The sequence below is a fragment of the Parasteatoda tepidariorum genome, chromosome 4 (assembly GCF_982258835.1).
Source record: "Parasteatoda tepidariorum strain Cologne lab strain chromosome 4, Ptep-v5.0, whole genome shotgun sequence".
Classification (NCBI taxonomy): Eukaryota; Metazoa; Arthropoda; class Arachnida; order Araneae; family Theridiidae; genus Parasteatoda; species Parasteatoda tepidariorum.
The window spans coordinates 273,322-288,336 of record NC_141758.1 but is presented as its reverse complement, the minus strand read 5'-3'; the positions used below and the strand labels follow the sequence as shown (position 1 = coordinate 288,336).

The following is a 15,015-nucleotide window of genomic DNA, read 5'->3' as shown; positions in this document are numbered from 1 at the left end:
CACTTTCTTGAAAGTTAACCGATTGTTAAGGGTTGGAACAAAAGTTGGAACTAAGCAAAATATGATAATTTTAACTCATATTTATAAAATAATTATATAATTGGGGGGTGGGGGGATTTTCGGACAAAAATGAAAAATACTTCTGAAAATAATGTAGCTTGGATTTAAAACTACAAATGATAACTAAGAATGAAATGTAATCTTTTTTCGCATGAATGGATTTTTGTGTTTTAACATGCATGCGAATGTTATTTTTACATAGTATAAAGTTTTAAAAAAGTGTTTAAATAATGGATTAACATGGATTTTTAAAGACCCCTCTGAAACTTTGTGATTTATTTAACAACTGCTTGCTCTTCTCAAGTTTTTTTTTCTATTTTATTTAAATCTGTATAAAAACATAATTTTAATCCTTTTAAAATATGTACATTTTTCATTCTTTAAAATTAGTGACATAGGTTTAAAATAGTATTTGTAGATTTTATTGCATTTTATTAGGAATAATGAATAAAAATATTTCGTAATCAATTATTTCTTTATTGACAAATTTCTTATGTACGTGAATTAAATTTTAAGAAAAAATATTTTGTAACAATCCTTGTTTTTAACTTTCTTTGCTATAAACTGTAAAACTATTGGTTTTCTTTAACTTTTCTTCTGTAGCATATATACAAGGCTGCCACTCTTAATGCATAATTTTTTTTTTTGTAAAAATAAATAAAAATTATGAAAGTAAGAAATTGAAAATAAAAATCTTCGGAGTAGTATTGACCACTAGGTAATATTTAAGTTAGTAAAAACTGAAATGCTTTCTATTTAATAACTATTGATGCTAAAGACCAAAATAGGAATTAATATAAACAATAACCAGTTAAGTTTAGTTGTAAAGTGGATCTGGAATGCCTTTAGTTGTTTCTCCTCAAGTTTGTGCAGTTTTTAAAGATCCTTCAAGCAGTTTAGCCGAGGGGAGCCCATGTGGTCTAAAATCCAATCCCGAAATGAGTTAAGAAATTTTAACAATTAAAATATAACAAAAAAAAATTAAATACTAAAATTCCTTCAGACCTTCCACACCCCCCCCCCCAAAAAAATGAAAGCCTGGCTATGCCACTCTATCCCCCCCCCCCATCAAGACAAAATGAAATGAATCAGTTAGCATTCCAGATTTTCTCCAATATTGAAATAATTTCTTTTTTTTTCCCTTTCAAATCCGAAATTATCCTCCAACCTTTACTTATTTTCTGTTCAAAAACCCTGTTTAATTTATCATATTAAAATATTTAAATAAATTTTATTTTTTAAGTCAAAAATTTTAATTTATTTGAATATTTTCTGTGTGGAGTTTCAAGAAATATAGTGATTACCTTCTTTCTTACTTTAAACAGCTTTGAAATTTTTAAAGTTATTAAAAAATTTCTAATATCACTGAGGTAGAGTCTCCTAGAATTCTAAGACTACTATACTTCCAAGATTACAGTAGGGCAAATGTTTTGCTTATGCCACTATTATCCTGTCTTTGTCACTCCGATACTCTGATCAGCCTTATTTATTTACATATTAATTTAGGATCTGCATAGTTTTTGATTTTTAAATAGACTCTAAAAATATACATGTATCTAAAGAATGCTCATCTCTATGTATATTAATGTTGGTTTACTTGTAGATGGACTTGAAGGTTTCTCTAGTATTGTAGAAGTTCCTCCTAAAGGTTTTCCAACTTTAGATCCCTCCCAGGTAAAGTTATATAGGTTTTAATGAACTTTTTTATTAGAAAATTGATCTAGTTTGAGGCTATTTCCCCCCCTCTTAATGAAGTGGAGTTAATATGGGATATTCAGTGAGGGAAATAAAATAGAAAATTTGGGATTCCCATTTTAATGCATTGTGTTTTCAAGAATTTTTTTTCTATTCAAGAAAATTTCTGTAGTACTCACTTAAAGTTGAAAGGTCGTGCGCAATTCTTAGTGGCACTGTTAGTGAAGGCGTTGCTCACACCACTGGTTGAAACGCTGGGGTAGTGAGTTTGTTCCTGGTTGCCGACTATACAACCGGCATGTATACGCAGCAAGGTATATGTTGAATCTGTCGTGCCTGAAAGTCCTTTCATTGGCTGTGGTGTGGAGGTTTGAAGAAAGGGGTACCAATTCAGGTGCTATCCATGTCATTTGACCAGGATCAAAATTACATGACATTCTTACCAAAGTTGAGCAAAACTTTAATGGATTACATTTTTGAATTACAGTAATCAAATCACTCCTAATCATGATTAGAACATGACATCATTTTGATTACAGCTGTAATTGTGATTACATTACTAAATTATTATTAAATCAATTACTTTTTTTAAACTGAAACACATAGAAAAAGTTGCTTGAAATGGGTAGGGGGCCAAATTAATCTCCAAAACCGTACAAAGTACGTCCCTGACGTTTCAGAGCGTACGCTATGTCCATTGCTGTCATAGTTTTCCTCTTTGCGTGCTCAGTGACAGCATCACGGATAAGCTTCTCAAGGAAAATTTTGAGAACATCTCTATTTTCTTCGTAGATGAGACCAGAAATTTGTTTGACACCACCTTATCAAGCTGAACACCTGAGGGCAGGTTTCATATAGACTTAGAGGTTGGGCAGCTTTGACGAGCAGGACACATCGACCAGAGGTCTATTGTACCCATGGCAGGTTTCATGATATCTTGGATATTATCACGCAAAACTTTACAATGACGCTTGGCTCCTTCCTTTCCAAATACTTTTCCTCCTTTATCACAACCGGCCGTGATGAACCTTCATCAGCAAGAGAAGAAACAAAAATACTTTTTTTCATATCCCTTATGAGCTTTTTTGTTTGTTTAGCCTCACCCACCTGTCTTCCTATTAGTTGATGGGTATTGGTAGACAACAATCAGTTGTGATTACTTGCAATCAAAATGTATGATTACATGTAATAACGATTGCATACTTTAAGTAAATGCAGTATGAAAGTATGTGCTTACATATTTTTATGTAAGTAATAAAATTTGCTTATGTTTGCAATGCATTTATATGTATACATATATATATATAGTAAATGTGTGTACAGTGCACAAAATAAAAAATGGTCCACCCTAAATAACTTTTGATTAAATGATCAGATTTTCAGGTTCTTGGAGTCATTCTTCAAGGGAGTGACATCAAATATGCTAATTTGTACAGATCATATTTTAAGTTATCAAATCAGAACAAAAAGGTACTTTCTCTAAATACACATATCTTTTTTTGACAGATTCGGATTTTTGGCTTCAGAAATATAGGGTGTAGCCGCAAACTGGGAAATATGGTCCCAATAACTTGGTCAGAAGGCCCTTAATGTTAATTTTATTTTTTGTATATTTTGCCATATTTCGAGGTTTTTTCCAAACTTTTGATATTTTAAAATTTTGTGGATTAGTATTAATTAAAATAATAAAAAATTCTAAATATTTATTTAAAAAATTTTTTTTCCAGGGTCATTGGTTAAATGAATTTTAAATCTGAGTGCAAACATTTTTCAAGTCTCTTGAAAATTTCTCAGTATGCGGCAAAAGCACAAAAAGTAAAACTAACGTGAAGGGATAAAAACTTTGAACCACTCTCTTGACCAAATTATAGGGACCATAATTTCCAGATTGCAGTTACCCCCTATATTTTAGTGATCAGAAATCTGAATCCGCTGGAGAAAAAAAAAGTATGCTTATTCAGAGAAAGTACGTTTTTGTGCCTGATTTCATAACTTAAAATTTAGTCTTCACTGATTAATTAGCATATTTGAAGTCACCTCCTCAAACCATCAAGAATGAGGCCTAGCTATTGAATTAGATTAAAAGTTATTAAATGTTTTTATTTTGGAGCACTGTACATTCATAGATATATTTTGGGTCAGTGGTCGGAAGTAGCATACTACAAGTAAGGGAACTACCGTAGTCACAACTTTTTTTCGTAGGGTAGTGTGCTACTTTTTTAAAAAAGGTAGTGTAGTGAGTAGTGTGATACTAAAAAAAAGTAGTTTGTAGCGATTCCTGCCAAATACTTTTTATGTTAGTTTAGTATAGAACAGGGTTCTAACGCAACAAATTTTAATTTGATGAGTACAATTCTTTACGGGTCTCGCAAATAATGCAATTTTAAATGCCTATGTGAGTTAACAATAGTGTACTTAGAGTTACGTGTAACTAATATTTAAGCTAGCCATTATGAATATATATAGATAATTTATCTATTTTTTCACTCTTTCACATGTGACTGTAGGTTCATAAAACGATGATATTTCAAAGGAAAGAAACATATTTTTGATGTGCTTAATTTCTTAGAGGAAATAAAAGAGCACTTGACAAGTATTTGGTAATTTCCTAGCATCCCTTAAATTAATTATTCTCTGTCAAGAAGGGCATAAAAATTTGAAGACTAAATGAACAAATTCTAAAGAAGTCTTTTAGATAATCAAACTGGCTCATGTAAACATGAATAAATATTTCTAAATAATTCTTCATGTTTAATCTAAGCCAATGTTTTATTCAAAACCATTTTGAACATAATGTGTAAATTAATTTCTCCGGCAAAGTTCAGTTCCTTGAAGTAGTGAAGTAGTCACTACAATTCCAAAATAGTTTTTAGTTACTATACTTAAAAAAAAAGTAGTTGTAATTATCTGCATTTGTAAAAAAGTAGTTGTAGTTCTAGTAAACTACAAAAATATTGTAGTTTTTCCAACCACTGTTTTGGGCTCATACAATAGTTGTATATCTGTACAGTGCACAATAAATGGACCACCCTGAAAAACTTTTGAACTTATGATCGGATTTTCACATTCTAGGACTCAAGAAGGTGACCTCAAATATACTAATTAATTATTGCGATATTTTAAGTTACAAAATTAGACATGAAAATCTACTTTTTCTAATTAAATATTCGTTTTTTCTCCCGACGGATTTATACTTCTTACCCTCAAAATATAGGGGTAGCAACAATCTAGAAAATATGGTCCCAATATTTTGGTTCAAAGTTTGGACCCCCTAATGTTAATTTTACTTTATGTGTATTCGGCCATAACTCCCGAACTTTTTACGCAAATTCAAACATTTTTGCACACAATTATAAAATTTGTTTATCCAAAGATAATTTCCATGCAAAAAATAATTTTTATTCAATATTTATTATGTTTCATTATTTTATTTAATAATGATCGAAAAATCTTTGAATTGTAATACATACAATTTTTTGCATTATTTTAAAGATTGTAATTTTACATGTCCAAACACAAAGTTGGAGTAAAATCGGTTAAATAGTTCCTGAGAAATTGAATTTCAAATAAGTACTATTTTTTAACACAGTAAATAAATATTTTTTAATTAACACATATATGCTGTGCATATATGTATACTTTAATATGTATTTGTGTATACTTTATTAATACATATGTACAGTGAAATGCATTAATACATATGTACATAAAAAACTGATCACCCTAAATAACTTATGATCTAATGATCGAATTTTAGCATTCTGGTACTCAATTTTTGTGATTCAAAGGAGTTGGCCTTTAATATGCCACTTAATTAGTGCAGACAACATTATCCAATCAGATACTGCATCAGACACAAAAATGTATTTTTCCTGAATAAACTTACCTTTTTATGATGGATTTGGAATTCTGACCCACAAAATGTAGGGGATAGCTTCAATCTGGGAAATATGGTTTCCATAGTTTGCTCATGAGAGTGTTCTAAAGTTTTAACCCATTTCTGTATATTACATATATCTGAAGAACTTTTTGAGCTGATTGAAAAGCTTTTGCAGACAATTGTAAAATTCGTTTTTCCTAGGAAAATTCTATGAAAAGAATAGCTTTTAGGATATATTTATTGTTTTTTATTATTTTATTAAATAATTAAATTTTTTACATGAGTGCAGTTTTATATGACCAAATACAGAATTTAAAGTGAAATCAGTCGTATAGTTCCTGAGAAATCGAATTCTGAAGAAGTAGTATTTCTGAAATTGGATTTCTCAAGAACCATGCGTCCAACTTCATTCAAATTTTATATTTTGCCATGTGATATACACTCTTTAAAATGATGTGAAAAATTGTGCACCTTACAATTCAAAAAATTTTCGACTTCTATTAAATAAAAAAATGCTTACTAAAAAATTTTTTTTACATGATATTGTCTTTGGGTTAAGGAATTGTATGTCAAAAAAAATTTTAATTGGCTTAAAAAGCTGCCAAAATATAGCAAAATATCCAAAAAGTTAATTTATTATTAAAGGGGCCAAACTTTGGACCTTTCTCCTAGCCAAAGTATAGAGACTATATTTCCCTGATTGTGGCTACCCCCTATATTTTGAGGATCAAAAATCCGAATCTGCCAGAACAAAAGATCAGAGAAAATATATGATTGTGACTGACTTATAATATTGTCTACGCTAATTAATTAGCATATTTGAAGTAACCCCCTCAAACAATTAAAACCAAATCCTGGAACTGGACGATTCCATCGTTAGATCAAAAGTTTTTTAGGGTGGTCAGTTTATTTTTTTTGCACTCTACATATGTGCACTATATGCATGTTGAATATATGTGTGTACATATGTATGTCCAATGGGTTAACCATTGTACACATATATTATGGATATGCAGATGCTATTAAACATACATACAAATGTACATGCATACTTTGGATGTGCATATATTGTATATATACCATTTATAAGTACAGTATGTAAGTGTGATGTGATCATTACAATGTTGTGTGCATAAATACTAACTGGTCCGAGGCCTTTGCTGTTTTCCTGGGTGTCTAGTGCCTCAGGTTGTAATTTTGGGGATATCCATAACCGATATACACTGAAAAGGGGATGCCTTTCACTTGGACTAGTATTCTCTGTACATTCAAGGAAGTAAGTTGCTTTTTCTGCTAATTCACCTGTGTGTGCTTCGAATATATATTTAATTTTCCAGCTTTGCTTTGTTTCATCACTTTTTATAGATTCTAAGATTTGAAATTTAAATTTGTAAAACTTCCTAATTCCACTTTAAGAATAAAATGTAAAGAAAGCATTGCATTTTAAGAGAATATGGGCGTAGAAGATATTTGGCTCGTTGCTTAGAAAGCTAAAAAAGTATTGTCGCCAAGCATTCAGGTCCAGATGGATATCTGCTACTGATTTACAAATAAATATATTTCCTTTTGAAATTGTGTAAATTTGTCTTCATTTCCAAAGAAACAGTTTTAACAGAAGAGGGGGACCTAGGATGTCGACTACGGATTAGAACTGGGTGAGTTTCTTTTCAACAATCACCTTATCTACATATTCCACACAAACCAGTAAAACTTACCTCTTCTTCCCAGCAGTAAATATGTATGTGCTTATTATTTGTATGTGCAAAAAATTTACATATGAAAATACAATTTTCTCTTGTTAAATACATACACAAGTATGTGCATAAATTATATATACATTCATTGTGTAAAAACGTACATATCTACATTGTTTGCATATGCATTTGTAATTAAATATTAGATTTATACATAACGTACATATATTTTAAACCTACATTATTACAGAGATCATGTAAATGCCTACAATGTGTATCATTATACAATATATTATACTATCTGTACTGTATAATATAAACATTTATACATGGTATACAATCATTTTAACATGCAATCGTATATTTAGATATCTTGTTATCATAATTACATGTAATCATATATTTCGATATTTCAATTGATTCCTTAATAGTCAATTACTTAGAATCACTATTACAATAAATTGATTATCGTAATCACGATTACAGTTATTATCAAAGTTTGTAATCATGATTACTGTAACCCGTTACGTTTTTGCCTGACTCTGATGTAATCAGAGATCATGATTACTTGTAATTGTGATTACAAGTAATTGCAGTAGTTATCTGTAATTAATGCCCATCTCTGATTTCAACCATGACTGTTTAAAGATAGAAACATAAAATTTGGATGATGAATATGAAATGAATACCTTGTCTACTCAACTTCACATTAAACCTTCATTTTACTAAAACAGCTTATAAAATGTATTTGCTAAGTTGATTTTGAAATAGGCTTGACTATGTAGGATATATTGGAAATCTCATATTGCATTTCTGAATCATATTACTTTTTTCAAATAAATTATTGTTGCAAAAATAAAATTTAAGTCGTCAAGGGATCTATTGACTTTATTTATATAGTAACGCTTTTAAGTATGATCTGCCTCATCAAAATAGCCAATAAAAACATTTTTGATATGAATGCAGTAGACAATAGTAATTTTTAATAGATTAAGAGAAAAGGATACATCAAAATTCTTAAGAAACATTCAAAAAGAAAAAGAGAGTTTATAAAAAGGATGAAATTCTTGTATTTTTTTTGTCTTAAGTTATGTACTTACATAATCTTCAAACATATGTTAAATCAAAATTTATTTGTAAAATTTTAGTTGCTGAGTTTGCAAGAGTCAAGCAGTTTAGCCACAAGAGAAGGAATAAACCAAAGCTGGTTTACTAGCAGAGAAGAAAAGACAACTCTCCACAATAAGGGTAACAAAGTCCATCAGAGTATATTTTAAGAGTTTTTCTAATAACAAATCCTATTGACTTATGTACTCATTCTCTTGTCTCCTACGATCATGAGGTCTACTATACTTATTTTACATATCAATGTTTCAGATAAATTATTTTTATAATACACTTAAACCAAATATATGAAATTCATTTAACCTTTATCTCTTAACTAAATATTGAGAACTATAAATTTATACCTTCGATTTTGTTTATATATATATAAAAATTCACAAGTTGGTATTATTTGATAAAAAGGTTTTTACATATTCATGATTTTGGTACAGTTCACATTCAAGAAGTTCTTGCTTTCTTTTTATTTCCAATATTTTATGCAAGAATAAATTATTAACAATGGTGTTTTTACCAAAGATAAACCATCATGACTGGATAAACAACAACGTTAAAAATAGAAAAACAACTGAACACTACAAAATGCTTGCATTCTTCCTGCACCTTTCCCCCATTTAGAAGCAAATTGTTCCAATATTAGATGTGTATGAATATTATTTTTTATTCTTTTCTTCTTAGCACTACAGCCCAGATCTTTCCCAATGAGTTTTTTTTAATATTGTTAATAAAAAAACCAAGTTACAATTTTGTATCAAGCGGAATCAAATATTAAAATATTGTTTCTGTCTATTAACAATCTACAAGCACAATCACACTAGCTCTAATTTTTATCCAGGAAAGACCATGGAAATTTTATGTTAAAAAAATTTTATTTTAAAAACTGCCATTGTGAAAAATTGGGCATACATTCCATGTTTTCTCTAACCACAATCATAAGTGGGTTTAATTAAAAAAAATTATATACTTCCAAAGAGAGAATTTATATGTCTTCCTGATACCAAATATTAAAATATTGTTTCTGTCTATTAACAATCTACAAGCACAATCACACTAGCTCTAATTTTTATCCAGGAAAGACCATGGAAATTTTATGTTAAAAAAATTTTATTTTAAAAACTGCCATTGTGAAAAATTGGGCATACATTCCATGTTTTCTCTAACCACAATCATAAGTGGGTTTAATTAAAAAAAATTATATACTTCCAAAGAGAGAATTTATATGTCTTCCTGATACCCAAGGAAAGTTTTGATATAAAAGTTCACACATGTTTTATTTGGAAAATGATTAAGTAAAGTAAAATTGATTGGGATAAAACAAATAATTCAGTTAAGAAATTAGAATAACCAAACAAAACACAATTGTATATTAATTTTTAAAAAAATATCTAAATTGTGTAACTGCAAAAAATTTATATTGAATCAGGAACACTTTAGCGAGGAAAGTATCACATGGTAAGTTCTAGAGCAAGCCTTAAAAATTCTCAGTTGGAAGCAATTTATGACCTGAAATCGAACAAAAAAGTGCTTCTGGGGATATTCCATACTACTGAAATAAGGACAAAAAAAGTCCGAAGTCAGTGAGAGGCAAATAAAGGAGTGAAAATGACACGGCTGTTTTCTTAGAGGATCAGGTAACTTAGTAGGTAGTAGATATAATGTCAGGAATATTTTCATCAGTGAATAAAGCGTTTTATTCCTCTTTCAAAATAAGATTTGAAAAGTAAAGAGTGACTATTATTTTATTTTTGTGAGCGCTTATTTTTTTATGAATTTCATAATTAATAGTCTATGTAAACTATTCTGTGTAAAAATAAAATATGAGGAAATTAAGTTTTGCAATGACTTGGACTGGGAGGCATTAGGTGGCACTGATTTTCACTATACAGTACTGTCTTTTCACTGAGTGGACTAGTGGTATAATTTAATATGTTAAAATATGCACTGCTGTCCATACATTGTAATATGCATTAGCTGTAAGTATATCATAAAAATATAAGTTTAAGCTCGTAGGAGTAGAGACTATAATACTAAAATAAATAAATATCACAGTTAAGAAAGATACAATGTCTTCTTATATGTTTGTTTTTTTTTTTTTTTTTGTTTACATTTTCTCCACATTTTTATTAAAAATTTTCTGTTTTCTCTTATTTCTCTTAGTTTAATTGAACTACCAAGTATAGAATCTAATTTAAAACATATTATTTGGTGAGTCATCAAATTTGCCTTAATTTAAGAAGTTTTCATTATGTAATATTTATGATAAAATGTAATTCCGTCAACATCTTTTCTCAAGCTGTAGGATGTTTAAAAAAAATTTTATACGGAGAACACATTCTGTAAAGAAGCTGAAAATATTAACTGAAAACTGGAATTTGAATTCCAAATTTTTAGGAAAAAGATGGAATTCTGGTAATTCATTGTTCTAGGTTATCTATTGCGCTGATTTATTAATGTTGTAGATATACTTTTTTGTGACCCCAAAATTTAACTGTGGTAATTTATGTGGTGTTATTTTATAAGCTTTTGTACAAAGAATGCTAAAAAAAGAAAGAAAAGTTTCAAAAATGAATGATTTAAGGAGTGCATTTAAAAATATTCTTTATTTGTAGACGTAAAATTAAATCAACCCATTTTTCATTTAATTTATTTTTAGGTCACCTTTGGAAGCAAGGAATGTGGTCTAAAGAAGAAATAGAACTACTAGAAAGCAATATACAGCTCTATTGTAAGGTAACATAATTTCTTTTATCTTCATAATTAGTTTTGTCATCATTTTTCTGCCATTTTGCATAGATATTGAGCAATTGTTCAAATATCCTGAGCATTTTGTTATGCAAAAAGATATGGCTACATATTCACTAAATTATATACCGAACCAATGAACAGAAATTGAATAAATAAATTATACTTTTAAAACAATAAAAAAGGAGACAATAAAAAATGAAGTAATCGAGAAACTTTCAAAGAAAATTAGGAATTCAAGATTTAATAAGTTTTATTAAGTATGCGTAAGCTGTAAGTACATAGAACCCATAATAAAGGAGAACAAGGAAAGAAATAAAGAAAAGGACTAAATAAATGAATAATAAAAAAATTAATTATTAAAAATTTTAAAAAATTTATCGAATTTGGAATATTAAAAAAAAAAAATCTGAGCCATCACATTTTTATGAACTAATACAATTATGCCCTCAAAAATAGTTCTTTCTTATATTAATTCAGCCAAAGCAAAATAAATATATTATAATGCTATAGTGTAAGGCGCACCAAAAAAAGAAAGAAAGAGAGAGAGACTGATTTATAAACAAAATTTTATCAAGTAAAATATCAGGAAAAATAAAACACTAATAGAAACATCAAAAAAGGAAAAAGGATGTCTTGTTCCTATAACTAACTTGCAAAAATGATTTTAAAAATTTGTGTACTTAAGTTGTCAGATTATACACAATACAAATCTCAATATTTGATTTTAAAATCTTATAGTTCTTTCTTATATTAATTCAGCCAAAGCAAAATAAATATATTATAATGCTATAGTGTAAGGCGCACCAAAAAAAGAAAGAAAGAGAGAGAAACTGATTTATAAATAAAATTTTATCAAGTAAAATATCAGGAAAAATAAAACACTAATAGAAACATCAAAAAAGGAAAAAGGATGTCTTGTTCCTATAACTAACTTGCAAAAATGATTTTAAAAATTTGTGTACTTAAGTTGTCAGATTATACACAATACAAATCTCAATATTTGATTTTAAAATCGCGTGAATGCAAATTCCAATGTATAATTTTCAAGTCACTTGAACATATATCACCATAATATTTGGCTTTTAAATCATGTGAATATAATAATTTGATATAAAATCGTGCAAATATGAAACACAGTGCGCAATCTTAAATTGTGTAAAAACAAATTGAGATGTCTGATTCTATCGCAATGTATGATTTTAAATGATGTTAATATATCTGGTAGGAAAAAGCTTAAAAACAAATATTTCTATGCAAATTCTAAACAAATATACAATGACATAATAACAGGAAAATTGCGTCTGCAGGAAGCAGAGAAAATAACACATCCATCTCTGCCAGATTAACCTGTGCAATCTTGACAGTTTCTTTGCAATACTAAACTTGATTTTGACAAATTTTCCGGTAACCGAGTTCATACGTACATGTATATTTTGCATATCTGCAAATAGATTTTCCATTTAAAAATGAGATTTTATTCCATATATAAGATCACTAATAGATATCATTCCAACTTACTCAGATTAACTTTTGCTCTACTTTCTCACATTTTCACATTAAAGATAAGGTATAAATAAAAAGCCGTATATTTAAAATTCGATTTCTCAGGAACTATTTAACCGATTTTGCTAAAAAATTTTATCTTACCATGTAAAATTACATACTTTAAAATAATATTTAAAAAAGTATTTCTTACATTTCAAAATTTTTCGGCTAATATTTATTAAAATACCGTAATTTCGCGGAGATAGGCCGCGGCGTTATTGATTTAAAACTTTAAAATTTAGTAGGAAGGCGTGTCTAACAATGCGGCCTATATAGTATTACTTTTTGTTCTTCTTTAACAAATTTTGCTTTTTAGAAACCCCACTGGAAATTTCATCATCATTTTTCCACCTGTTACTGTGCTTTTTATTTATTTTTTCATGCTTAATGTTTCTCCACAAAATGGTCAGTGCACCTGGAATTTTCCCCTCCCTACACTCCCTAATCCTTTCTTGGAATCACTTTCTGGAGACCACTATCCACAAGAGAACAAAGTCTCTCTTTCCCTTCTGCCATATGAACAGCTATTGAGTGTAGGAAATGGGCGTGGAGTGGAGAAGCATAAATCAGAAAGGAATGAATGAAGGAAATCAGTGTGGGGCCAGTGATAACATAAACTGTAAAACAAATGCTCCCCCTGCATTTTTCAGGAAATATGTCTCTTCCACTTGTCATGAAGGCCTCTCTCCACTCCCCTTTTTTCTTCAGCTGCTTGTTAAAAACCATGTGAATGTTTGATGAATAAAGGGTGCTGATGAGCTTGGAATAACCTTGAATAATCTTACAATTAAAATGCTCCAGAAGAATTTCCTTTCAACTGGCAGAGGGATCATTTAAAAAAAAACATGAATTGAGAAGAAAAAATAGGGGGAGGAATTGCTAAAAATAGAAACTTGTCTTAAATGCTTGGGAGAGCGCTTTTTATTGTAGTTTTTTTTTCATTGCTCATATTTCTGTCTGATTTCGATCATCTTCCTCAGCTTATTTTTTTTTAATCGTTTTATCTTCAATTCTGATGCGTTTTTGTTTTATTAATGTTTTTCTTTCAATAATATTTTTGTTTCGTTTATACTATTTTCGTTTTGTTTTAGCATAACTTGTATTTAAGTTATCCAATTTAAATGCCTCCCTTCAAAAGGAAAATTTTATACAGCTGCGTTTAAGCTGTCAGCATTTAAAAGAGAAAAGGAAACTGTGATAAATGGCTTTAAAAAAAACGGAAATCATCCTGGGACAAAACGAAACCGAAAGTGAGGCTGAAAGTGTGAGTGACGGAGATTAACCCGAAATAAACAATGGACTAGTAAACCTAATTTACTTTTATACAGAGAGTTCTGATTTTGAGGGATTTTTAAGTGCAGTGATATGAATATATAGTGACAGGTAATATCTAAATGAATTATTCTTTAGTTTTTCTTTGAACAAAATTTGTTTGGATTTATCGTTTATATCTAAAACAGGATTTTGGATTGTTGATTTAAAAGTATCATCATTTTATTTTTAACAATTTTCAAACTTCTTTTAATGGTTTTCGATGTATTATTTTAATGGTTACTTCACATTAAAATTAGAAAATGCTTAATTTTACTTAAAAAGTTATTGAAATCTATTTTAAATACGAGGATTGTTTCTATTTTTTTGTATATTCAATACCCTTTTATTGGTTTTTACTTAACTATTTAAGTTATATAAATATACGTATTTAGAGCATGTGTTAAGTCTTTAATCAATACCTGTGTTACGTTCAAAATTCGTTAATTGTTAAAAATTCGGCGCGGCGTGTACAATGGTTGCGGCGTATTAGGTGAAAATCTTTTTCTTTCCTGTCGATTTTTGAGGGCGCAGAGTATATACCAGGTCGGCGTTTCTCCGCAAAAGTACGGTAATAAATATTTACTAAAATTAATTTTTTTCATGGAATTATCTTTGGATAAACGAATTTTATAATTGAATGCAAAACTGTTTCAATTCACTTTGAAAGTTCTTGAGGTGTGGGGAAATACACGAAAAGTAAAATTAACATTAAGGGGTCCAAACTTTGGACCGCTTTCCTGATCAAACTATGCAGACCATATTTTTCAGATTGCGGCTACCCCATATGTTTTGAGAGTTAGAAATCTGAATTCATTAAAATAAAAAAAAATGCTTATCCAGAGAAAGTCCAATTTTGTGTCTGATTTCGTAATTTGAAATATCGTCTGCACTAATTAATTAGCATATTTGAGGTCACCCCCTCAAATGAAATTTTTTTTTTTAATTATCCAGCAAAATAAA

The 15,015-nt window shown here is 29.1% G+C and overlaps 1 protein-coding gene across 4 annotated transcripts in view; it reads left to right on the top strand.

Annotated features, from left to right (window-relative positions):
* LOC107438692 (uncharacterized) overlaps positions 1-15,015 on the top strand; it is a 74,372-nt gene that overhangs the window by 17,395 nt on the left and 41,962 nt on the right. For all 4 annotated transcript variants that reach the window (XM_016051022.4, XM_016051029.3, XM_016051037.4 and 1 more), the window contains exons 4-6: positions 1,664-1,734; positions 8,478-8,577; positions 11,105-11,181. In XM_016051022.4, the coding sequence (XP_015906508.2) occupies positions 1,664-1,734; positions 8,478-8,577; positions 11,105-11,181 (248 nt within the window). The remainder of the gene's footprint in view (positions 1-1,663; positions 1,735-8,477; positions 8,578-11,104; positions 11,182-15,015) is intronic.